This window comes from Trachymyrmex cornetzi, unplaced genomic scaffold, assembly GCF_001594075.2.
Source record: "Trachymyrmex cornetzi isolate Tcor2-1 unplaced genomic scaffold, Tcor1.1 scaffold230, whole genome shotgun sequence".
NCBI lineage: Eukaryota > Metazoa > Arthropoda > Insecta > Hymenoptera > Formicidae > Trachymyrmex > Trachymyrmex cornetzi.
The window spans coordinates 1,768,457-1,793,498 of NW_017296957.1; the positions used below are offsets into that span (position 1 = coordinate 1,768,457).

General features: G+C 33.6%; 1 protein-coding gene across 1 annotated transcript; it reads left to right on the forward strand.

Annotated features, from left to right (window-relative positions):
- Positions 1–1,253: 1,253 nt before the first annotated feature.
- On the forward strand, positions 1,254–24,818 carry axed (BTB/POZ domain-containing protein axundead). Its single transcript, XM_018507157.1, has 7 exons — positions 1,254–1,279; positions 3,103–3,215; positions 19,198–19,406; positions 21,149–21,330; positions 22,590–22,855; positions 22,980–23,374; positions 23,594–24,818. Exons 1-7 carry the CDS (start codon positions 1,254–1,256, stop codon positions 23,810–23,812), a joined length of 1,410 nt encoding a protein of 469 aa, XP_018362659.1. The 3' UTR covers positions 23,813–24,818.
- The last annotated feature ends 224 nt before the right edge of the window (positions 24,819–25,042 follow it).

The following is a 25,042-nucleotide window of genomic DNA, read 5'->3' on the forward strand; positions in this document are numbered from 1 at the left end:
ACTTCTTCCCGGGAAGCGTTATGTCCCCTGACCTCCTCTTACCGCTTCTTGGATTGGATCTCATTCTTCCTTATCGTATCATAACGGAGTACTATACAAGTTCATTACGAGAAGAGGGAATGATTACGCGATAATGAGCAGCTAGGGATATCTCGGAACAAACGTTATAGCAAATAAATCATATTCATTATTTATTATATTTGGAAAAGTTGAAGAGACCGGCTTATGTTCATTTTCATCAATGTAGATTAGCTTTAATCTTTCGTAGTTTAACTTACTTTTTATCTTTTTCTAGTTCTAAGAATTAGAAAAAGATAAAGCGTAAGTTAAACCGATAGACCCATATTAGTCTCTCCTCGACTTTCAACGAGGAGTATCTCGTTTAGCGAACGCTTTTATCGGACATTATGTTCGGTATTATGCTGTTGTTTATATCTTTGTGATATACAAGGTGAGTGCTAGCCAATTATCAGATTCACTTGCGATACTATGATTCAATTGTTCAACCAAAAATGGCGCGCGAATTTGCGTTGAATTGATTTACAGTGACCGGCCTTCAACTCTGCTTAATATCTACCGATATTATGACTTATGTCAATCACCTTTGAAGAGTTAGAAAATGAGATACGACAAGATAGAAGAAATACATATATAAAACAATTACATATACAAATAAATATTATTTTTACGGACAGAATGTTTTTGTTAAAGTATCTAAAAATTGAGCTAGACACAGATCTAAAAATAATTTTGTTAGGCGAAAACAAGTATCTAAAACCCTCAAACTGATTATTAGAATGTTGAAGCTTTTTACATCTCATTGCTTATTCCCAAGTAGCAGATCGACATCAAAAGATAACATATAGAGACGTCTATTTATACAGGGTGTCCCCAACATACGGCCCCACTCGTCTTGAACAGGTAGAGCGGATTAAACTGAGTCGAAAAGTCCTCTACCATTTTGCAATTTTCGCAATAGTTAACAAAATATTAATTACTAAACAATATTAGTCTTGAATAATTTTTTACTCAAATACTATCAACTTTACAGAAAAACTGCAACAGACAAAAATCATTAATTTTCTTCTCATAAAGTTCTGAGAATTTTTTTTCAGAATTTATTATCAACTTTTTAGCACTGTATTTTCTTATTTTTTTCACCAACGTGAGAAAATACGGTATTAAAAAATTCTGAAAAAATTCTAAAAAAATTCTCAGAACCTGTATATTTTTGTTGGTAATTTTTGGTCGACATGGTGAATAATGAACGATGGTTGTAGTAAGATGTCGTTTCTTAGGCGAGTTGAAGACATTATTTTTAAGATGTCTTGAAGTCACCTAATATTGATCTGATATTCTAGAATTACCGTTAGCTGATGTCGCTTCTCACATTTAATTGGGATTTCTGTAATTAAAATCTAAATGACGTTTCTAGTAACGTTTCAGGAATATATCTACAATATTTTGTAAAATATATATATATATATACTTCAATCTTGTAGAATAATATTCTTGCAACATTATAGAAATAAAAATCAAAATAATTACTTGAAGTATTAAAAACGTGGATTGTAGTCTTAGAACATATTATATTAATACTACTCTGCAATTAGACGTTAGAAATAAATAACGTTCTATGGATGTAACATATCGATGTCATTTTCGGATCTCTCAGAATCTGATTTAAGACGTCTATAATTGATCGTGTGGTGATCAAAATTTGTCGCCGTTTTGATATAATTTTGCTAAATAAACTTGAGTATGCTTGAAAGTGTTAAGACTCAGACACAATGAAAGGAATAAGGAATAAGGACAGATAGAGCAAAATAATACGATTTTGAACACGGTACAATTCTGTACAAACATAATCCAATTGTCGAGGTTTAAGTTTAGTAACTCTGATTTTATTGTGTGGAGGATGTTGAAGGATACCAAGCATGGAAAAATCAAATTTGAACTTTGAAAATTAGATTCAAATTTCATTTTGTTCAGAATTATATTATATTTGAAATTATACCACCTTAACTTATATTGTTCAATTCCATTATTTATTTTATATATTTTTTTTTCTCGATATATCTTCGCGTATTAATAATTTTTCAGCAGCCGTTTTAGAGTATAATTTCTACAAATATAAAGCCTTTATAAATAGTATCGAAATAGTATCAAAAAGTACGTCTCTTACTAAATGTAGGAAGAAGTATAACACCGCGCGCTTTACGAGGGTATTAGGTAGGTCAGTCAGAGAGTCGTAGTTCACTTCCGAAAGCCAATCTAGCTATTTTCGTGAGTTCCCCGTATTTATGTAGGTCACGGGCACTCGCGGAGAAAAAGAGCCCGTTCTTCCTTCCGAGAGCTAACGCGCGGACGTTGGTTGGGTCGAATCGAAATTCGTCGATTCAAATATACGACTCCAGACGGAACGAGAGAACGATGTCGAGATGGATGATCGAAAGGGAACGCGACGTCGATGAATAATCGAGAGAGAATACTTTCTTTTTTTTTTTTACGTTTTTCGATCGGCTAAATGAGGAGGAGAGGAGAAATGTTTAATATTAATATTTTTTTTTGGTCACCCACCGAGGTAAAAGCATCGAGGCATACAGCAAGCAACATCAGGCGTCTGCGCGCGTCGCGCGTCGCGCGTGCCATAGCCGCGCTATGTATAGACGGTGATACGTCTGGGGCATCGGTTCCTTCGTGCGAATTATATGTATGCTCATTGCAGGGCCGGTCATCGGCCAAAGCGCACGTTGCTGCTCTCACGGCGGATGCGAAAAACGTCTCTCGATAAACGTCCAACGACGGAGCCGGTCACACGGGAGAGTGCGCGTCCGAGAATGAAGGAATAAATGAAATTCGAGAAGAGAATTCGCGTCTCTGTCTCGTCGGTGGGGTGCGTACACTTTGCGGTGAGCTCGAAGATTACGCGACCCGAGGTCGATCGGAAGGTTGATAACACGTTGCGGCTGCGATAAAGGACCTTACTCGAAGCTTTTAAATGAACGTACGATTAATGAGGAACCGTCTTTTTTAATTGAGTGTGCGCGCGTGTGTAAAAATTGAATATATTACAGAGAAACGTCTAATGGAGAGGTGAAGTTTATCAGCTGTTGATCGGTTGCCAAAATTAAATTTAGAAGTATCTTTCGACGAGTCAGTGCCGCTACAAGGAAACTTTGCAACCAGCAGTAATTTCATTGCAGAAGAGCAAGGTATAAATTAATCAAATTTGTGTATTATGTATATAAAAACGAGAGAAAAGTCTCCTCAACGATCGTTTCTTAATTTAATTAATGTTTTAAAAATCTATCAGAGAGATTTAATTGCCAAATTAATATAAATCAAATACCAAATGCTAAAAAATTATATTAAGGAATACTCAACCTTTAAATCTTCCTTAAAGAATGGCTACGAAATTTGTCTGTTGTTAAAATCAACAAGCATGACAGAAGCTCCACGTTCGAGATAGTTGTGTAAGGTTACCAAAAACGGCGATTTCTGCATTAATACGATTGTCGCAACCGCTTCACTTTCGTTTGCAAATCAAAGTTGGAATTTTTATCTGTTTGATTGAGTGCTTGGAAGTCGAAAAATGCATACGTATTCGATTGAATATATTATATACCGCGCTATCGCGTTTCTAACAATTTCCATGAGTTCCTCGGTCGAAACGACTCCTGCGGTCACGATTTCGACTCGCTATAGTTTTCTTAACGGTTATCAGAGCAGCTTGGTGTTATCAGAGCTACCGTTTGCCGGGCGTACACGCTCGTATTTGTGCCTGCGGAAATATTATAAATTTCGGCGTACATGAAACGGCAGCACGTTAAAAGCCCAGTGACAGTACGAAACGAAACGTTTGCTTTCGTGCGATTATCTTCTTCATAGGCTGACAACCGAGAAAATACAGATCGTTTAATTGCAGATAATTATCCTTAAGCCTATTAATTGTTTGCCGTATTTTCATTGTCCCGACCATAATTTGTCGTGATAACGCGACGTGACCATAAATCGAATTAGAAAAAAACTGGAACCTAAATGATTATAGTAGAGCAAAGGACCAAAGAGAAAGAAGAAGTAATGATTTAATATAAATTAAAATTTGAGTTTCTTGTACGAAAATAATTGTTTAAGTGTAGATGCAATTTCTGTGATTGTACTTGTTATTTTTATGTACGTAACGTGTATAAAAATTATAAATATATAAATCTTCCGAGTTTACCGATTCCTATCGATCCGATTAATAATTCTCGGAAAATCTCATACCGCATGTAAATTACACGATATTTCCCAACATGAAGTATCGATTATTTATTCGCATTCTCGAGAATCGAAATACAAATGATAATCAAAAATTTTCAAATTCTGGAAAACTGCTAACGTGGTAAACTTAAATTTTAATCCAAAAAAATCTTTACAGATACAATTTTTTTTTACAAACAGTTTTCTCTTTTTTTAAGTAGCGAAACTTTCGAATCATTTTGTATTCATATGAATACGTCGAGTATTTTAATTCATTTAACCTAATATTACTTCTCGCGACTCGAAGTGATGGCACCAAATCTTGCCTTCAACATTGACGCGATGTAAATGGTTGTTTCGGTCACAAAGACATGCGACGGAAGTTGGTGAAGCCTGCGCGGTGTTTGCGAAAATAATAAAATCGTTACGTAGCTTTCCAATATCGCGGGGTAGATCTGCTTAACGACGAGTCATACACCCTCTTTCCCTCCTCCAAGTGAGGGCGAGTTACTGGCAGAGAATGTAGATACCTGACCCCAAACTGTATACGAGACGGGGAGTATTGATCAAGCCGCCTGGAGCGGCCATCTTTAACGGAGAGAGGAAATCATTCGCGAAATTGACGCGCACTTTTCACCCAAACGCGACAAACGAGAAATTGCACGCAAAAATTCTTTAAACGTGATTTTCTGCTGTAATAAAAATAAATAAATGAATACAAAAAAGTATAAAAAAATAAAAAAACAAGTATTAAACCGATGCAAAAAGTAATAAACAAATTGATAAAAAAAAAATAACACGCAATGGTTATTATTTATTTTTGTTCATTAAGTAACAAAATTAAAGAACACAAATTTTCTTCTCCCATTTAAATTAATTTTAAAATTTAAAATTGAAATTAATCTTAGAAATGCTTTTGCAAATTCTTTTTTTGAATATACGTATTGCTTTTTTATTATCATCTACAAAATAATTATATATAGTTTTAATAATTATATCAATAAACACAAATCAATATTTTTTTAGAACAAGATTAGACAAAATATCTTCCGATAGATTTTTGATCATTGAAAACGAATCTGAAATTAGTGAAATTGGTCTATATATTATATCAGGTTTCCGAGAAAATAAGGTTAAATGTGTCTAAATTGGCATTTTTGGCCATAATTATTATTTATTATCGCTAAAATAATTTTTTTTTCCAATTTTATTTAATGCCACTTTAAAGTGCTATCTTTTGTCTATAATATGAATTTATATTTATTACAACACGATTTTTTTTTCATATGCGTAATTAACATATTACAAATCATTAAATTGAATATAGATTATTATCTACTCAATATTGAATAGATATATTAAAAACGCCAAGTTTGGCACATTTTAATTTTTATTTTCTCGAAAATCTCATATGATAGACCAATTTCGCCACCGAATTCATTTTCAGTGTAAAAAAGTCCATCGAAAAATATTTTATTTACTCAGGTCCCAAGAAAAAGCCTATTTTTGCGTAATAACTGCGTAATAAACTAATTTTTATCTCTCTTGTTTTTTATTCATCATGCATTCAAATAAAATCTTCCAAAATATCATTTTGAATTTTATAGTATCTCATTTGTGAATTTAAATCATAGTTTAATTTTTCAATCTCTTTATGTAACTTTATCAAACTTTTTAAAGAAAAATTTAATAAACGTTTCTTTCATTCTGTCCTCGTTTATCTTAACATTTTGGTATTTTCACGTATGAATCTAAATCTAAACTCGAAGACTCGAGAAATTAGTTTCAGTCTTCATACGGGATTGATCATTTTTCTTAAATATCTTTTTCTGACAGGCGTCGGCCAATGTAAAATTTGTCAGGCACAGAAATCGTACCGGCATCTAAAAAACTGACTCGAGTAACCCGACACGCGCTCGCGTGAATCGTAGTGTTTTCTCAGGGCGTCACGCACGATCTCCTGCTGAAGGTGTGAGTCAGATTATGAAAATGTATCGAGCGCGTCGTTTATAAGCGATAGATGAACGTTTAAACTTGAAACGCTAACGACACACGTTTGAGGCAAATCGATTCGGACGGGAGAGCGAGTCTTTGGTGATTCGCGTTTATTTATCGTACATGCGAGCGAGACTCGGCCGTGTCTTTTGATCGTTAACGTACCTGACGTGGAGCGCACTGTTCTCTCCTCTCCTCTCCTCGTCGCACTTGTTACCGTTGTAACGCCCGCACGGATGAATGAATCTCCAACGATAACGAACGGAAATCTTTCCGAGAAGCGATCCATAATGCATCTCGTGAATTCTTGTCTTGCATACATCAATCGCGCACGTCACGCGATTGTTGTCGACAATACCTATAACTGCAGCGTGTCACGACATATAATGTTTTAAAGAAGTCCCGGGGACAAGTGCACCGCTTGTCACGATGTCTAATTTAATTGAAATATTTGGTTGTTTTAATAGATCGCGACATACCCTGCTGGCTATTAAAATTGCAACTTCAAGAATGACGTAACCGAGTAAACACCTAACAGTAACATTGTATCTCAATGTTATTATTTCATATTCAATAATGTAACTTTATGTTACGTACAATATATTATAATAAGTATATTAATATTGTTGAATGAACATTACAATATTGATGCAATGCTACCGTTAGGTATTTACCGGAGAAATATCAAAGGGTGTGATATTATGACAGATTATTTATGATATAGAGTATATGAGGTCTAGAAGTTACAACTTAACTGGTATTTTTATTAAAAGTGTAGCTTATTTTTGTATTTTACTTTTTTTTATGATCTAATAAATCCTGTATTCAATTCTCGATTCAATACGACGGCTTTTTTCTATCGTTGCAATTTTAATGGCCGCGGTAGTACATATTTGTTTCTAACGGAGAGACTTGACTTTTACAAATAATGATAAACTTAGTAATTGAATTAAATAAAAAGTAAATCGATCAATTGATCGAGACAATATGATTCTTTTTCTTTTATATCTTCGACACGTCGCGGTCGTGTAAATAAAGTCAGTGATCGCAATAATTAACTTAGGCCTCACTTAATATCGAGCGAGGATTTAATTCGCGAGTACGTAGTGTGATATGTAATATTAATAGAAATGTTCGGCTAACGTATTCCGTGGACACGTGCGCGTGTGAGTAATAAGTTTATGCACCGGGCATTGCGTGCTTGAACGGGACATACGAACCGCCTCAGTAATTTGACTCATCCACATACGATAAATAATAAAATCCCAGTTAATACTTCACCGATTCAGCATAAGAACGACTTTTGTCCGATCTGTCATACGACGTGCAAATATCGACGTGCAAATATCGCGAGACTGATGGATGACACCTCTCTGCATAATAGCATGATGCTATTGTTATAAACTTGCTGGCTGTATCCCGTAACTTCGCAGCTGCGGAGTGCGATGTCAAAATGTTACGTTAACGATTATTACTCAGATGAGACATACGAGATCACGTTTGCGATTCCAACGAAACTCCTGGAAATCCCCCAAACAGATCATTCTTTAGCCCTTCATTATTCGCACTTGGGGTGTCCAAGGTATCTCGCCTTATATAAATTTGCTAAGTACTATGATGAATACTGTTTATACCGTTTATTATATTTAATGCAAATTGTTCTCATAATTTCAAACATTTTCTTCATCTTTTTATCTATAGAGTATATCAAATCAATCTTTATCGATTATAAATCATCAATTGTAGCAATAAAAATTGAGATTGTATATTGTGGTTATCAATATCAGATAGTAACAGTTCACATGAGTAATTATGCCAAAAATCACTCGAGTAATATATAGGCTTAATGACTTAATCTATTTACTATAAAATTTAATTGTTTTATCGATGGATAATTGGATGTTTTTTAAAGAGTCAGATAAAAGCTCGTTTATAGATATCGATGCTGCAGATTTCTATCATTTGTTATTATTATCGAAGAGCAAGCGTAAAATAATGGTGCAGACCGTAGACAATACACTTGCAATGATTTCATGTTAGAATAAATATGTTAACGCATAGTTTGTAATTGTTCCATGCTAGAAGTTGGTGCCGCGCACGGTCGAGCGCGCGTGTCTTTTCGCATATTTATTCTACAATTATGGCGACAACGACGGCTGCCGTCGTCTTTCGATGCGCAACAGTAATTATTCGTGACCTCGCGAAATTATCGTCGCAGATAAAGCGCCACGACAATTTTCATCGGTTATCGAACGCAGGCATTAGCAGGAAACGTCGGGGAAGCGACGCTCTTCCTTTGTAAATTAACGTTCGCGCGCGGCCTTATTCTACTTTTTATCGTACAATCGTATTCGGTTCTCAAGTATTCAAGCGCTTCCTAGCAGCACGTGAGTCACGGACTCGGACGGTATTAAAACGACACGTGATGCGGTCTATGAGCGAAAATATTGCAAAAAAGTTGCGACATGCTTCGACCGGCATTGACGTTTGAATGAAACTGACGAAACTTCTCTGAAAACACGTGTGCGGATACGCATCGATTTCAATTAAACCTTTAACCGTCTGTAGACCAACAATTACAATTCTTCTTTGGATGCAAAACTGTAAACCCGAATACATTGCTAAATTTATAATGTCAAATTAAAGGTACCAAATTTAAATTTTTTAAAATTATTCCTGTCGTCACCTTTTCTTAGGTCGCCACTTATTCCTGTTTAATATGTATTTCATACTGTATTTAATTTAAATAAAACAATGGAATTAAACAGTTTAACTTAAGAAATGTATTAAATTTGGTTCAATTAATGTTTACTGTAATGCATTAATATGAACGCTGTTTAAAATATAAACACTTTGAAATTAAGCAATTCAGCTATAAAAATGGATTGATCTTAGATGTGGTTTTTTTAAATATATATTTTATATTAAAATAATACATTTAACCCTCTTGCGAGTTAAAAATAACAAAATGTTATTTAAACAATAATAAATTAAACAAGATCGCTATATGAATAAATCAAATAAGTATGAGTACGCCAAATACGACTAGATATTAGAATGCCTAATTATGTTTCTCTAAAAAAAATTTTTGTTAATATTCTAAACTTTTTAATATTATTTAATTCAAGGTATTAGTTTAAATTTGATCGTCCAATATTTAATAGACCATGACTTTACTTGATGAAATGAAATTATATTTTTTAAATAATTTATAAAAAGTCATGCTCTCATTACATATGTATTTTTGGGACATAGATTGCTTACTGCAAACTCGTAACTTGATACGGCAGATGAAGCAAATAGCGTAAGTAACAACTAAGAAATTCGTGCTATATATGTATACTACAGATTACTACTATATTATGCCGCTATAATATAAATCACTGTAGCGGCAATTAAATCGGTCAGTGATGTGCGATGCGCACGATTACCTCGAATTAGTCACTACGGAAAAATTCGCGTGACAATTTTCCGGTATCGCGGAAGCGTATCCTGCCCCGACTTCGGTTTTCTTTCATCTTCCACCTCCACTCGTCTCTCCTCTCTCTCTTTCTTTTCTTTTCTCTACCTGTCTCTCTTCCTCTCACCGTCCAACGCATCCGTCATCGTGCTTCCTGTCCGCCTTCAAACGATAAATAGGGAAAAAACATCGATAGAGTTACTTACTCGAGGATCGCTGCATATTTTTCTAGGTCAAACTACAAGGTAGTTTTCTTCCCGCGGCGCGCCGTGCAGGGGGATGTCGGGACAGGAAAAAAGATCGAGGCTGAAGTAGGAGCTTGCCGGTTGGAACGATGAGTCACGTGATTTCATTTATTTCGCAGATACACCGGATATATTCAACGGTCGCATCATTTCGAAGCGACAAAAGCACGGTGTCTTACTCGCAACCGGTACACTTGTCGATAGGCGTTCGTCAGCGTTGTTTCCCGCTCAAACTATTATGTGTATTTCTCTCGAGGTAGAGAGGGAGAGTGTTTCTCCGGTTTCTCGCCGAGACGCGAGCTAGATCGTACAGTGTTAAGATCGATCGAGACGAACTGGCTCGATCGCGCGTTCGCCAATTTCCGGAAATCGGTTATGTACGTATAGAGAGCAAGCCAATGGAGAAGTTACGTGCGTCCGTCCTCCGTGAGAAGTGCGCGAAGAAACAAAGCAACGGCAATCGTGACGCCGGTTTGTTGATAGATAATGTGGCCTACGCGAAAACGAAGAGGAGTCGCGTGTCAGGTAAAAGCAATTTCTCGGATAATCAAATCGAAAGCAAACATTCTTGAAACTTTCTGTGACAAATTTTCTCGATGGAATGCCAGCAGTAATATACCTAGAATATGAATTAGTATAGTTGAAATTAAATGAAATGTGCCGCTTTGCATTTAAATGAAAGGTTTTACTCCATTTGGCTTTTGTTCAATCCATTGTCAGACGGATGATGTCAGTAGATTCTGCTGATAGAATATAACGAGGATATGGATGATGCCAATTTACTAGCGCTTAATACTAATATATTTTATTAGGAATTAACGTTTGGAATTATTATTCGACAAAATCGGTTCGTATGACAAATAGATTTTATTTTTTAATAACTATTATCAGCGAGAAAGTAAAAAACCTATATAGCTGTATATATACAGAGAGTTATAATATAATTAAAATCGCATCACATAAACCAGAAAACAATTAAAGGATGATAAATGCAACAGTTGGAAGGATTTCGACCTTAAAATTATAAACATCTCTTTTTCATGATTCACGTTCTTGTTTAAGAAGAATTCAACGTCAACGCGAAAATTCTAAAGAATTATTAATATTTACATATAGTTTCTTGAATGTACAATATAAGCTAAATCGTAAAGATTCCAAAAATTATATGCCGATTTCTTGTATACATCTCTCTCTTTCTTAATTTAGCAAATACTTAATATTTTTGTTCTTTTTGTCCTCAAATGTTGAAGCATTTTTTGACATTCGATTTTTCCATCGCTGCAACGCGCTTCTTCGTCATCCATCTAGTGAAATCCCGGAGATGCGAACGTAGAGAGTGGTCGCTAAAAGCCTCGAGTTGCGCTATTTGTAAATATCAGCACGGTATCTTCAGTACAGTAGGTATAATAATGCTCTGTTCCCCGAATTTAACAGCGTTTACATCGCATCCGGGATGCGACGACCGCGTCAAGGTTTCCGTGATGCGACGCGACGCCGACTCCACCACCGCGACGCGGTATTTTTTCTTTCTTCGCACATTCGCCATTGCATTGTGAGGGCACACCGTACTTGACCGTACAGGCAGCTGAACGCAGCTGCGTCGCCCGCGGTGCCACGTGTGGCGATTCAATTCGCACATTTCTGCATTGTCGTTTTCTTCGATATTGTCAGACCGTCGTCCTCGCGCCGTCCCCGCCGCCGTCGCCCTCGGGATGCGACCGATCGATCATGCTTGCGCATAGCGCACAACGACGAGATCGAATTATTAATAGACGTTTGCATACGCACGGCGGAATACCGCTCGTAAACGCCGGCTTTACGGCGCTCCTCTAATTGTGCGCGCGAAGAACCTTGCGCGGCTTCGCTGTTTTCTCGTAATGTGGAGACTGCGGTGCGAGAGAAAAAGAAAGAGGCAGAGAGAGAGAGAGATGCAATATGGAAATCTCATGTTGGCCATGTTAAGCGATGTTCCGTCATCTTGTTAAATATTCGTCGAACATTCGCTGTCGCGGTTTAGTGTACCTGCGTTATTATCAATAAAGCCCATTCTATACAATTGCGTAAGCGTAGTTGTAAGTGGTTTTAATTGTAAAAATTTACCAATCACAATCGAATATTTTCCTTATATTTGGCTGTATTGGTTGATTCTTACAACTATAACCCTTACATCTACGCTTGTGCAATTGTAGAATGGGCTTAAGCCTTATACGACGCCACGTGTCTAATTTGTACGAAAAATCTTATCTTCGACGGTGTTATGCTTAGAGAGAGAGATAATTAAAAATTATTTAGATATAATTACTCTCCCTCTAGCTATAGAGAGAGAGATACAGAAGATAAATCATCCCTTAAAATAGAGAGAGGATAAGATAAAGATGATTTTATTTTAATTTATTTAGATAAAAGATAAAGTTATAAGTCGTTTCATCTAGATAATTTTAAAATAATATCATTTTAAATAATTATTAAGTAATAAAACAATTTAGGATCTAATTTTAGGATATAAAAAATATATTCATTTTTATCTATAAATCTTTATTTTTTAAAAACAAAAATTTTTTTAATTGTTTGATCTAATATGTATTGCTCATCATGCTTAAGTTTTCTACATAAGGATACTTCCTAGGATTGATTTCGTAAAATGTTGTAATCGAATTTACTTTAGATACGTGTCTTTTTTTTTCGCAACAATTTATATGCGATAATTTATACTCAAGCATCGTTCTTTCCGTGCAACATATATGTATATAAAGAGAGCTAAAAAGAGTTCAAGATTTAAAGGATTCAAAAGTTAAACTTATAACGCTCGTTAACCGAACTGAAAAATATTTAATCAATATAGGTTATAGCATCAACTCATACATAATTAGTAATAGCAAGCACTTCTAAAGATGGCAATTTGATTTTACATTTGAAAAACGGTCATATATGCGGGCGAACTCGAACAAAGGGGAGATCTTTGCCGCATCTTCTCTTCGATTGAGTCAATTAGCGAACCCCGATGATCGCGCTGGGTAGTTGCGGTAAGCAGCCTATATTATGGTTGGAATATAATTTCTTTTTGTTGGTTATATTCACCGTTGGCGGATCCAGAAATTTGTCAAGGGGGGCCACTAGAGTATCGCAAGCGAAATTTTTTTTAAGGTCGAATATGTAAAAAGATAGAATATTAAATTATTATTTAAATTATTACATATATTGGATAGAATATGAAAGTATTATTTAAATGTATAATTCATAAAACATTTTATTTTTAATTATATTAACACAAAGTAAGACACTAATATCTATGTTTTTTATATCTACGAGTTTCTTAAATTAAAAAATACTTTTGAAATATTAAAATTATGATTAAACATTTCAGAAATATTAAAAATATAGATATATAACATTTTGCTATAAATATTTTTAAAAAAGAAGACTTCATTGCGCGAGGGAGAGGGATCATAGATCCAATATTATTTACGACTTACTTGGTAATTCTTTGATATTAATTAGCGTAATATTACAAGTAAAAAAAATATTAATGATATAAAATTATCGTTTTTTTTTTATTAAGTTCAATATATGTGTGTGTTTCAACCTCTTAAACGTAATTCTCTTGTTATTGTTAGTTATTTTAAATACTTATTATTTTATTATTGTTTGGAAATTCTAATAGATCAAATGACGTTGATACATGGCATGAGCATGATGGTGGACCTAAAAAAATCTGTAAAATTTTCGACCCTCTTTATCCATTGTGCCAATACATCTTGCTGAAATACGGGCGCGCGTCTCTGCAATAAAAGCATTAATTTTAATTGGATTAAAAGGCCGAGCGGGTACTCGTTCAAGTTAATTATCATTACTCGCATAGCCGTCAGTTCGCATTAACCCCATGTCGCTGCAGTTATGCTAAATTAAATTGTACCCACTGCCCAACGGCCGCATGTTACAAAAAAACAAACTTTTGCCGAATATACTTCGTAGAGAGCCATACGAGAGGCCCTCCCGGGCACATATAACTTCATGATTACACCATTAATTATGCTTTATTCATTTTCCTAGAATTTCATGTTATTCTCTTTTCTTCTTTTTTTTCCGGTAAAAATGAGTTCCTTTTAAATTATTCTGCTGCACGTGTCTCCCTTGCAAAACAAAACTTCGCCAAATTTTATAAAAATGAATATTCATCGACGTGTTTTCGTCATTACAAGGCCACTGTTGTATAACCGTGCTTCATCCATGATATTTGCAAGAATGTTTATGTTAGATATATAGCGGGGACTTGATCGTGTAAATATTATATCATACAGTGCGTATACGTACATAATATTCCACGCTTGAGAAATTAATTATATTATATTATATCATAGTATGTCAATATGCCACTTAAAGATTTTATGAAGAATATTTTCAAGTTATATTTAATTTCTTTTTTGTTATTACAATATCAAATAAATTTAGCAAACAATGTAAAACGTAATATTTATCATATCTTCCATAATTAGAAAAAATATTATCTTTATCACATAATGTAAATTAAAAAAATATTATCTTTATCGCACAATGTAATCGTTCTGAAATTGCAAAATCGGTACAAATATATCTTCATCATCAGTCGATCGATTGATTACGTCATTTTTGCAGTAATAATTTAAGAAATTATATATTGACTGCGTTACAAAATTGATTGCCAGTACTGGAAATCTGTAGTGCACGTAAACTATAGATTTTCAGCGTTGTCAATCATGGCCCTAACTGACAAGAGAGATAATCTTCATTTGTTAATAAGTCATTTCGTTTTAATAATTTTTTTGTCTTTAATAACTTTAAGACCAAACAATATTCGTACGATTTTTCCTTATAAGCGGCATAACATTTAGTATAGCTAATACGCACAATCAATAATGTTTACGAGCTTTACGAGTACTCGTGATGACCGTTCGCAATGAGCCACTCCTCAGCTATAAACATACGCGTACATTGAAATTCTTATAACGGAGCGATGCTTAATAATGGAATATGCAGTGATGCCCCACTTTGTTATAAATTAGTGTCACGTTAATATGTATCATATCGCGAAATGTGTCACGTGTATGCGCGATGTGTGATCTGCGAAATGTGAATCTTTATTGATGTAGTTTGGGATACTTGCACTAATTCGCGATGGCAACATTCTGCTCGAACACAATGACTCACGCGTTCGTTCGCATATTTCTAGTGTAATGATACTTGACGTTACATCTTTTCTTCTCTTCAAAATTCGGGACATCAATGTTTCTTCCATTGTGTTCTCTCGCTCGTGTCTTGCCACGAGTGATATCTGTTCGATAACATTAGTTAATCAAATTTAATATTAGTGAAACCTACATTTTCACGACACAATTGAAAAGCTGTATACCAGAATAGAATTTCTGATAGGTTGAAATTTGTTATTTAAGTAAATTTAAGTTTATATATATTGTATATTCTTACGTTATAGAATAAATCTTTACCTGATGTTAAAACGCACGATGCTGGTACCATAGTGATTTGGCGCGGAACTGATGTGCTTCATCACATTTTATTCTAGATTTAAGAATTTTTCATTTAAGAATAAAATAAAATATTCCTTTTTCAACAAATAAATCTGATTATTCCTATATCGATCCTATTTTATGATAGATCAAAGAATAATAGCATTGGATTCGGAAATCTTTTCTATAGGTGTATACCTATCTCATATTTTTTCATCCGGAGACTACAACGCGACCTTGCGATTTCGATTCTTCAAACGGATTCATTCACGACCGTCCTGAATATCATTAGTGTCTTCCTGTATCGTTGAGAGATCATTCGATCGCAAAATGGTTAACACATAGCAATTATTTATTCGTACCACGACGTCTCGACTATTAACACCTCTCGATTCCCTGAACGATCGAGAGTGCGCATATCCGCGTTCCTTGCGACAACGGAATCGTCCTAACCGGAAATTTACGAGTGCGAAATAGAGTATAAAAGAGCGCACTTGTTCTCATAATCAAGTCGCATATATGTATATAAATGACATTGGCATTGATCTTGTCTGATGTTAATTTCGAAAAAGAAGAAAGGATTGTTCTCGTGGTTTCGATCGAGTGAAAAAATCGTGCGCTACTGTCTGAAAAAATTATTTTAGTAACAAAGCTCAACAACAGTAAATATTCTGAAATAAACAATTTTTAAGAAGCAAGCTATTATCCGAGAAAGGTGGTCGATTCGTTCGTCAACTTTGTTACCAAGAAAGCTTTGCACGATCTCGACCGATGTCCCTATTAATGCTGCATTCTTCGACACTGGGTACGAGTTTCTGAAAGAATAAACAAACTTCGGTCCCGTCCTCCAATTCCTACAATGCAACCTATAGCTTCGAAGTATTGATAAGGCCCCTCTTTACTTTGCGAAGCCAAGCATTCCTGTCGTTTTTAAAGTGGTCCCTCTCGCTCGGTCAATGTTTATAAACAATCGTAGGTGTAGTCGATGAAATGCTAGCACACATATTTATATTAACCGTTTCCTCTGACAATGAGTCATTTATGGATGGAAGCAGGAGACCGATTGATTTGTCAGTATAGTGGGACTTTTCGCTCCGAAAGGGTTGTTCTCCGAGTTTCTTGCCAAGTATCTGCGGCCTCTTTCGCTTGTGATAAATAAACGAAGTATTTTTTTCGGCAATGTTACGTTTCGAATTGTTTCTTTGATTGAAGTGGTGCGGAGGATAGTTAATATGTAAAGCAAACTATCGTTGTTATTATTTCCGGGAAAGTTATAATAGTTGGCAAAAAGTTATTTGTTTGAAAAATAAAAAATGGAGAGTATCATCGAAATAAGTTTAACCGTAGTCAATCAGTGAATTCATATAGTGGCACGTTATTTGATTTTGCTTCTTTTAAAGAACAAAAAGAAAAGCGGTTCCTATCGATGATGAGATTTATAAAATTAAAATTTGCAAATTAAGCAATCAATTTTGTTGCTTGTGCATATTTCATATATTCGCATAATGTATATTTCTCAATTCAGGTAATATTAAACAGAGACGCATCTCTTAAACAGCCTTTGTCAAGTTTAGAGTTACAACTAGTTGCGTATACGAGTTGCTATCAAACGTTCTCTTCTCTGTTTTGTCAATAGAGCGGCATCTCACTCGTGTTAATAGTGATCGTCACTGATACTGATATTGATGTCATTAGTATACCGTGCCGTTGTGACAAAGCATTAGTATATACGATCGTTAGTAAACTTTATGTTTGTGTTCTGATCCGATAACTTTATTCGTTAGTTTCTCATTAGTACAATGTATGAACGCGCCGATATGTAAGTATATCAGAAAAATTAATCGTCATTCGTCATTTCAAAAATCATGTTTACGAAATTATATATTATATATAACGAAATTAATTTTAAAGCTATTTAAAGGTGGACAGAAATTTTCAAGGGTTTTATTACCGCACGGAGCTCGTTTTACTTCTATATTTTCTTATATATTTTTCTTTGTAGAAACCGAAAAATATGAGCGACGAACATAAGACTGAAAAAAGAAAGCTTATAATGAACAAAGCAAGCTTTTTCAACAAACGACTGATATCAAAAATGATTTTTATACACAAACAGAATAATAATTTAAGTGTAAAAAATGACACGGAACTTTAAGATCCCTTATATACTTCTTTTATTTTCAAGACTTGATGCTTCCCCCTCTTCATTAGCGTCTATTTAGTGTCCTCTCGTATTATTGTTCGACATACCTATGTATATTCCTCATTTGATTTATGACAAGCGTACTAGTAACATCACAAGGTACGTCCACCTGTGATTTATATGTAAGTACTCTAATTGATGTGAAATTTGCTATTTTAATTTTACAAATTTTAATTTATTGTGTTATCGTTTTGGTAAATCTAGTAATTTAATGGATATCGTTTGGACTGTTTTGTTGATGTGATTCAATATTTAACGTTCCAAATCGTTGTGACCAATCCTTACGCGACGAGTAAACGTTTTTAATTTATACACTGTCATCAATCTATTTGACACATTAGAATCCAATTAATGTAAAAATTGTTAACTTAATTATTGAGGAGGACTCTAACCGGGGGGTTCAAACGTTTAATTGAATTTTTGCAAACACATACGATACATTTTTAGTTTAGTTAGTTATCATTGTAGTCCTAAAAAATTGCAACGTCTATTATTAAATTGTTATTATAAAAAGTGACAACCTAGTAAATCTGTCATTTCCTGCGTAAAACTAAAAAACGTTTATATACGCTATCTACACTAAAAAATCAGTAACTAATTGAAGTAAAGTCCTATCTTCCGCAAATACTGCCAAACCCATGTGTGAATTAGATACTGTGTGTCTCGTAACATTGGCACGGCAGTCGATGTAAAGTAAACGGTAATGATTGATAAAACGCACAAAAAATCGAATCTGACGGAGCTGGCTTGAGATAATGTTTCCGTGAATCACGGACGGTATTAAAAATAAAACATTTCCATAAAAAATGCAAAGTGATTCACTGTTCGCCGTACTGATAAAGAATAGATTTTTTTTAAATGCAGCGCGGAAATTAATGAAGTGGCATCCTTACCAAAATCATAGTTTTGTTACCGTTCTGGATTATTTGAAACAAAAGAGGAGATTTTTTAATATAGTTTTCCGTTTATTAGGTATAACTAAAAGTAGATTTTAAAAAGGAGTGCTACCTTTATATCTAATATTAATATCAATAATTTATTTGATGTCTTTTGACCAGTACTAGAGTTCCTAATATTTATAAATTAAAAAAATTTTTTTTAAATATTTTTTAAAAATTTATAAATATTAGATAATAACTAGTCTCTAGTACTCGACAAAAGACATCAAATAAAGAATTTAAAATTATTTAGTGCCAATGTTGGGTATAAAGTTAACATCCCACTTTTCAAAGTCCACGTTTATTATATATATAATTCTTTAAATTCTTTAAAACTCTTTGGAACTCTTTAAAAATGATCAAGAAATTTTTCTTTTGTTCTGTTATAAATATAATCCAAAACTCTTAACAGAACTACGATTTCAAAACGTAAGGGTGTCAACTTTACACGCTCATGGCAATGTGCCATGCGTTAATAAGGTAAAAATAATACTGGAATTGTGTTTTTACTTGCAATAGTTCTGTCTCATGAAGAAATTTGAATAACTAAATTTTTTTTCTTTACACGCGTCTTAATGCCTAAATACAATTTTATTCATTGTATGTATAGGGGGCAACTCACAATTCTCTCGCATCCAGACTAAGAGTTGGCGCGAAAAATCTCAAGGACTACAGTGTAAAATTTATTCCAGAATCTTGATTTCACCATTGACTACGAAGACTTCACACAAGGATCTCGCAGATATGTCTCAAATCCCTCTTATGGTACCTGAGAGTGGTTTGCAAGTCACAGAGGATCAAAATATCGTGATACTTGAGGTATATTCTAAAGATAAATACTAATTTTTTTAATAGAGTTAAATATAATTTTCAGTATAAAATTCATACAAGATGTTTTTATTTATATAACGCGATTAATTAGACATTTGAGTGTTCGTAAATAAAATGAATTCTATGATACTAGCAAAAAAAGTACATTTATATACTTTTATATTATATATTTCCCCAGTAGCACATGTTAGTTTCATATACGTTTCTTAAACGTTTGTGAAACATTAGATACGTTTAGAAAACGTATATAAAACGTATAGGAACCAATAGGTGTTACCTGGATTGGAACTTGATTAGATGACGATGTCGTATTTGGATGGCGCTAATTATAGAAAGAAGTTAAAGAATCAAAACAAGAGATCTAAGGAACAGTACGAGAGTAGATTGAAAAGTTTTCAACCTGATTAAGAAACATTTTTTTTAGCTAAATAAAATTTATTTCTCAACATAATCCAAGAAAGTGAAACGATGGATGTATAATTAATTCATACTTCAGTTCGTACAATTTTGCCATCGCAAATCCGTAACTGCTGATCAATAGTGAGCAAATGCGGCACTCAATGTGCGCTTAGCGCTATCTCATACCTAATCTCTCATTAAAATATTGCGTCGATAATATGTATCAACAGTCTCCACTACTTATCTCAAAGTTAATCGACGATTGTTCGCCACGATTTGGTAACAATCGATCATTTTATCCGTTGTTACGGTCTTTGGTCGTCTTTTGGAATAATCATTGTCAAAAATGCTTTTTCTGCCACGTTTGAATTCAGCAATCCAAATTTTCACAGTCGTAAATGAAGAAGCAGCATCTCTATACAATAAATCTAATTCAGCTTTAATTTCCATAGTTTTCCCTTTCAAATGAAGGAATTTTATCATAGCGCGATATTCCAATTTCTCCCTCGATTTCCTCATTGTCACTTTAGAAGGCTATCAAAAACTAATCGCTAACATGACATCAAACTTAACTCTTTGTATTTATTTCAATGTCATCTGTTGGATAAGTATTGAAATTTGAATGAATCTTGCTCTTTCTTGATCGGAAATTTTTTAATCTACCGTATATCGAGGAGGGCAGAGAGAAGAAAAAAGATTAAATAAAAATTGAAGATTGCGCAAAGATAACAAGTAGGAATTTAACTGCGAAGTATAGGTTTAAATAAAAGTTAAAAAATTAATAGAAATAGAAGGAAGAGGATTAAAATTGTAAGGAAAGATATCTAGAATAAAAAGAAGCAGGGTAGAGATAAGTAAGGTATATGGGAAATAGATAAGATAGGAATAACGAGAAAATATTGTATACACGCCGAGATTGGTACATTATAGGGATTAGATTTAAAAATAGACAGTATAGAGAATGGATGGATGTATAAGAATAAAGAAAGGAGTGTAAATCTCCTTCTTGATTTATAATTGATTGAATTGATAAATGCTGAAGGAAATAAAGATTCTTCTTCTATTATTATATATTTTTGAAATATTGCGTCTATATATATATATATATAATGTCTTATTTTTAATATATACCATATTATGTCTTATATTTTAATTATTCTTTTTTTTTAATTACGAAGATCTAAAAATATAGGATTATTTTTCTTTATAAAAAAATATTAGCACTACATAATCGAACTTTAATACTTGCTAACATGAAATCTATTTAGAATTACATACTATCATTCGCATATACAAATACGCTGTAATAATAATTGTAACAAATTATGTAGGCTGGATTACCCGGCGATTCGTGGACATATTCCGTCGAGAAGGAACGATTGGCCAGAAGATCAGAATGGTTTCGGGCAATGTTTACTAATTTAGAACTTTCGTTCGCTCCTCCATTGACAGATTCGCCGCCGTTAGTGCGATTGGAATATGTTGACAAGCGAGCATTTGATCACTTTCTCAAGTAAGTATTAACTCTTCAAAAATACAATATTTTCTTCTTATTAAAAGAAAATAATCTTTCGAAAAAATACAAAAACCGAAAGATATATCAGATAAAATTTTTCATATAAGAATTTATATAAATATACAGTTATATAGATACGTATAAATTATGTATGTACATAATATTATGTGATTATACATATATATATATCCATTATGTGTTTTTTCTTTTTGTATATTTTCTGTTCGCTTGTATAAGAACAATCATAATAATAAGAAAAAATAAAAATAATTATAAGGAATTAATTTTTGCATTATCTTTTATAAAAAGTGAAGAAATAAAAAAATCCAGAAGGTTAGATGGTATCGAACATCTTAAATTTTTTCGAGATTTCATTTTTTTGGATAGCGAAAATTAAATACACATAGCAAGCTTATCTTTACAGGACTTTTTTTTCTTAGTTTATCGATCCCGAAGTTTTGACATTTAAATTCTGGACACCCTGTACATACACAATATAAAACATTATTCTTATACCAAAACATCTCTTTAATTGTATTTTTATAAAAATAAAAACAGCCGAGATTTTTAAGTGTCATTATATTTTCTTGTTTTTGTAAATTGGTACTATCGGATAAAAAATTAAAGAAAAAACATATTTTTTAATAATTTTCATTATTGTATAGTTTTAATGTTATCTCCTGTTTTGGTTCAATAGCTTTTAATTTATCTCCTAATGTACCTTTCAGAATATCTCTTATTTGCCTTTCTTATTGTCATTTCCTTATTTCTTACTTTCTTAAAAGCTATTATCACACTTTCTTTTTTCCATTTACCTCGTATCTTCCTCATATTTACTTTTTAATTAAAACAGTCGTCAGAAACTAAGACCAATATTCGCAGTCGATTCTTATATATTTCAAATATATAAGAATAATTGATTTTTATATTTGATTTTTATTTGTCTTAAATACAATCTTAAGCTCCAATACCGCCCGTCATATCTCATTGTCATTCGAATGCACAACAAAAAAACAACTATAAAATGAGCAGCTTTAAAATAAAAAAAATTTTTTATACACAATTTTAAGAATATAATTAATATATATTTATACATTTTTTAAATATTTTTTTATAGAATATGAGCGTTCAAAAATAAAATTCTAAAAATATAAACAACAATGCTGAGAAACGCAATAGAATCATAGAGAATAATTCTCCTTTTTAAACATCATAACATACATATTTTATTTCTATCGGTTCATTTTGTTGCATAGATATCTTCATGACGAGCCCGTCAATTTTATATCAGTAACAACGGCCAGGGTCACGCTCGATGCAGCTCATCAGTACCTTTGTCCTGGACTCGCGCGACTCGCCGTAGTGTATCTTGAGAAGCATCTCACACCATCGACCGTGCTCGAAATTTATCAGGGTCTTGGATTCTACGCGAACGAGCTACGGGAAGGTGATTCTGGTTTTGACAGATCATCAAATTTGCTATCGACACCATCATCGCCCGGAGACGATGCCAGTATAATAGGTGCGCCATTGATCTTTTTGGAAACAGTTTCGCGGCTGCGTAGATGAATAAAAATGAAATGATATTGGTACTAAAGTATTTGAACGGTACGGAGAAATTGATTCATAATTCATTCACATTGCAGCTGCTATGTGCACCGATCTCCTGCTCAAGTGCTTGACGGTAATCGATTCGAATCCGGTAAAGGTGCTGCATCAGGAATACTTTGAAGAGCTCACTGCCCAGGAAGTCGCCCAGTTAGCACATCGCGACACTCTGAATATCACTAGCGAGTCTATCCTGTTCAATGCGTTAGATAGATGGGCCGCAGCCGAGTGTAGAAGACAAGGCGTCGAACCTCTGCCAGTCAACAAGAGAGCCGTGCTCTCGGATGACGTCTGCTTTAGCGTGCGGTATCTTCTTATGAATGACCAAGAATTCGTCAGCGGCCCTATGGCGAGTGGTATCCTGACTAACGAGGAAAGCGTTCATATTGTTTCTAAAATACTCAGACATCCCGAGGATCCGAAAAATGAGAGCGTAAGCATGCGTATTCTAATCGAGCGAATATTTCTTCATTATTCTATCTGTCTAAACTTCTAAAGCTATTATGTAAAGATACCAATTAAATATGTAAATTTTTATTTTGTGTGCCTGTTGTGTTTCGTATTTTATATCCGATTAATTTTGCATTTAATAATAATATTGATCGTAGAAGATAATAAAGCTTACAGGAAACTTTCCTTTAAAAATTTACAGATTCGGAGCAGCGCAGCGGTCCATCCATCTAGATTATCCAATGCGCCTAGGATCGCATATAAACGCGAGAATCAGGACTGCAACATGTTAAGGTCGGGTAAAAAGGAACGACAAGACAACCGAAAAAATAGAAGAAGAGAGTGTGCTAGTCAAGGACACAGAGCGTGCGCTAGAATAGGAAATTGTCTTGTACGAATTCTAGCTTGCGTGTTTGATTAAACACTGCACCATAGAATCATAATCGCAGAACTTCCAAATTTTCTCGAAAAAGATATTCGGTTGTCTTTCTCTGCGTGATTTTTTTTTTTCGGTTACAAATTCCGCCTGAGAATTCAAGATATGAAATAATGCATATTAAAAAGCCTGAAGAATATCTAATGATCGTCTAAGAAATAATGATACACACGCGTGTATCTACATGATCAAGTCAAATCCCCAAAAGATATTTAGTATAACTGCATAATTAAGTAGAACTTATAAATTGTAGATACTTACTGCTCCTTAATATTTTTATGAATGCAAAAAGACACAAATAATTTCTATCATTATCGGAATATTAAACGTATCACGTCAGCTAGTTGAAATCTATATACATAGGTAATATTTTTGAAGATAATAGAGACTGAAATACTGAAATGGACGTTTTTTAATATTTTTAGAGGATATTTACATCTCCGGCGAATTTTTATCGGTGAGACACTATTTCAAAGTAACGAAGAAATCGCGCATGAAAATTGAGATCATGTTTTATGCCACTTCCATTATTATTATAAACATTTTGTTGTTTTGTTATATATATTTGGGGAGATATTTTATCTTGTTTGCAATTTTGCGCAAGATCTGTTGCTATTACAACAGTAGGCTTTCGCTACAGTCGTTAGACGAAGTAAAGACTTTCGCTATTACGAGATTATGCATTTTATATATTTTACGAAAAAACGACACTTTAAAATTTTTATTTGATCGTCGGAGAAAAAACTTTATTTATACGCATATGAATTATTAATGGTCCAACTATAACGTACCTTCTTCATAAGCGCCTTTCCCAAACATTTTTTATAATTAAAATGTTCGAGAGTATTGTCTTTGTTATTCTAAATACGAGACCTATTGAGTGTTATTATGACGTCTTCGTTGTGTTCATATTTGCTGTTCAGAGTATATTATAATCTTTAAATTAATTATTTGTATTTTATATAGTACGTAGACCTGTGGCTGAAAATCCGAGGGTTGACGCGTTCAAGGATATACGTATAATATTATTTTATAAGTCGAATTTAGAGTTATTTATCTATCAAATATTTATCTATCTGATACATCCAATTGATTTTTGCAAATTTTATCTTTCTTATTCATTTAGAGTCTCTTTTTGAGAATATCTAAATATCTATCGCAATGAATATAAATGTGATCACAAGTTGGATACTTTAGGGAAAAAGTTTCTGAAAT

Bases quoted from the DNA above. Each gene is read 5' to 3' on its own strand.
- axed (XM_018507157.1), top strand. From the start codon at position 1,254: ATGGTGAATAATGAACGATGGTTGTA. The intron at 1,280-3,102 runs GTAAGATGTCGT...GGAGAGGTGAAG, and splicing joins AATAATGAACGATGGTTGTA to TTTATCAGCTGTTGATCGGT. The intron at 3,216-19,197 runs GTATAAATTAAT...TTGTATGTATAG, and splicing joins TTTCATTGCAGAAGAGCAAG to GGGGCAACTCACAATTCTCT.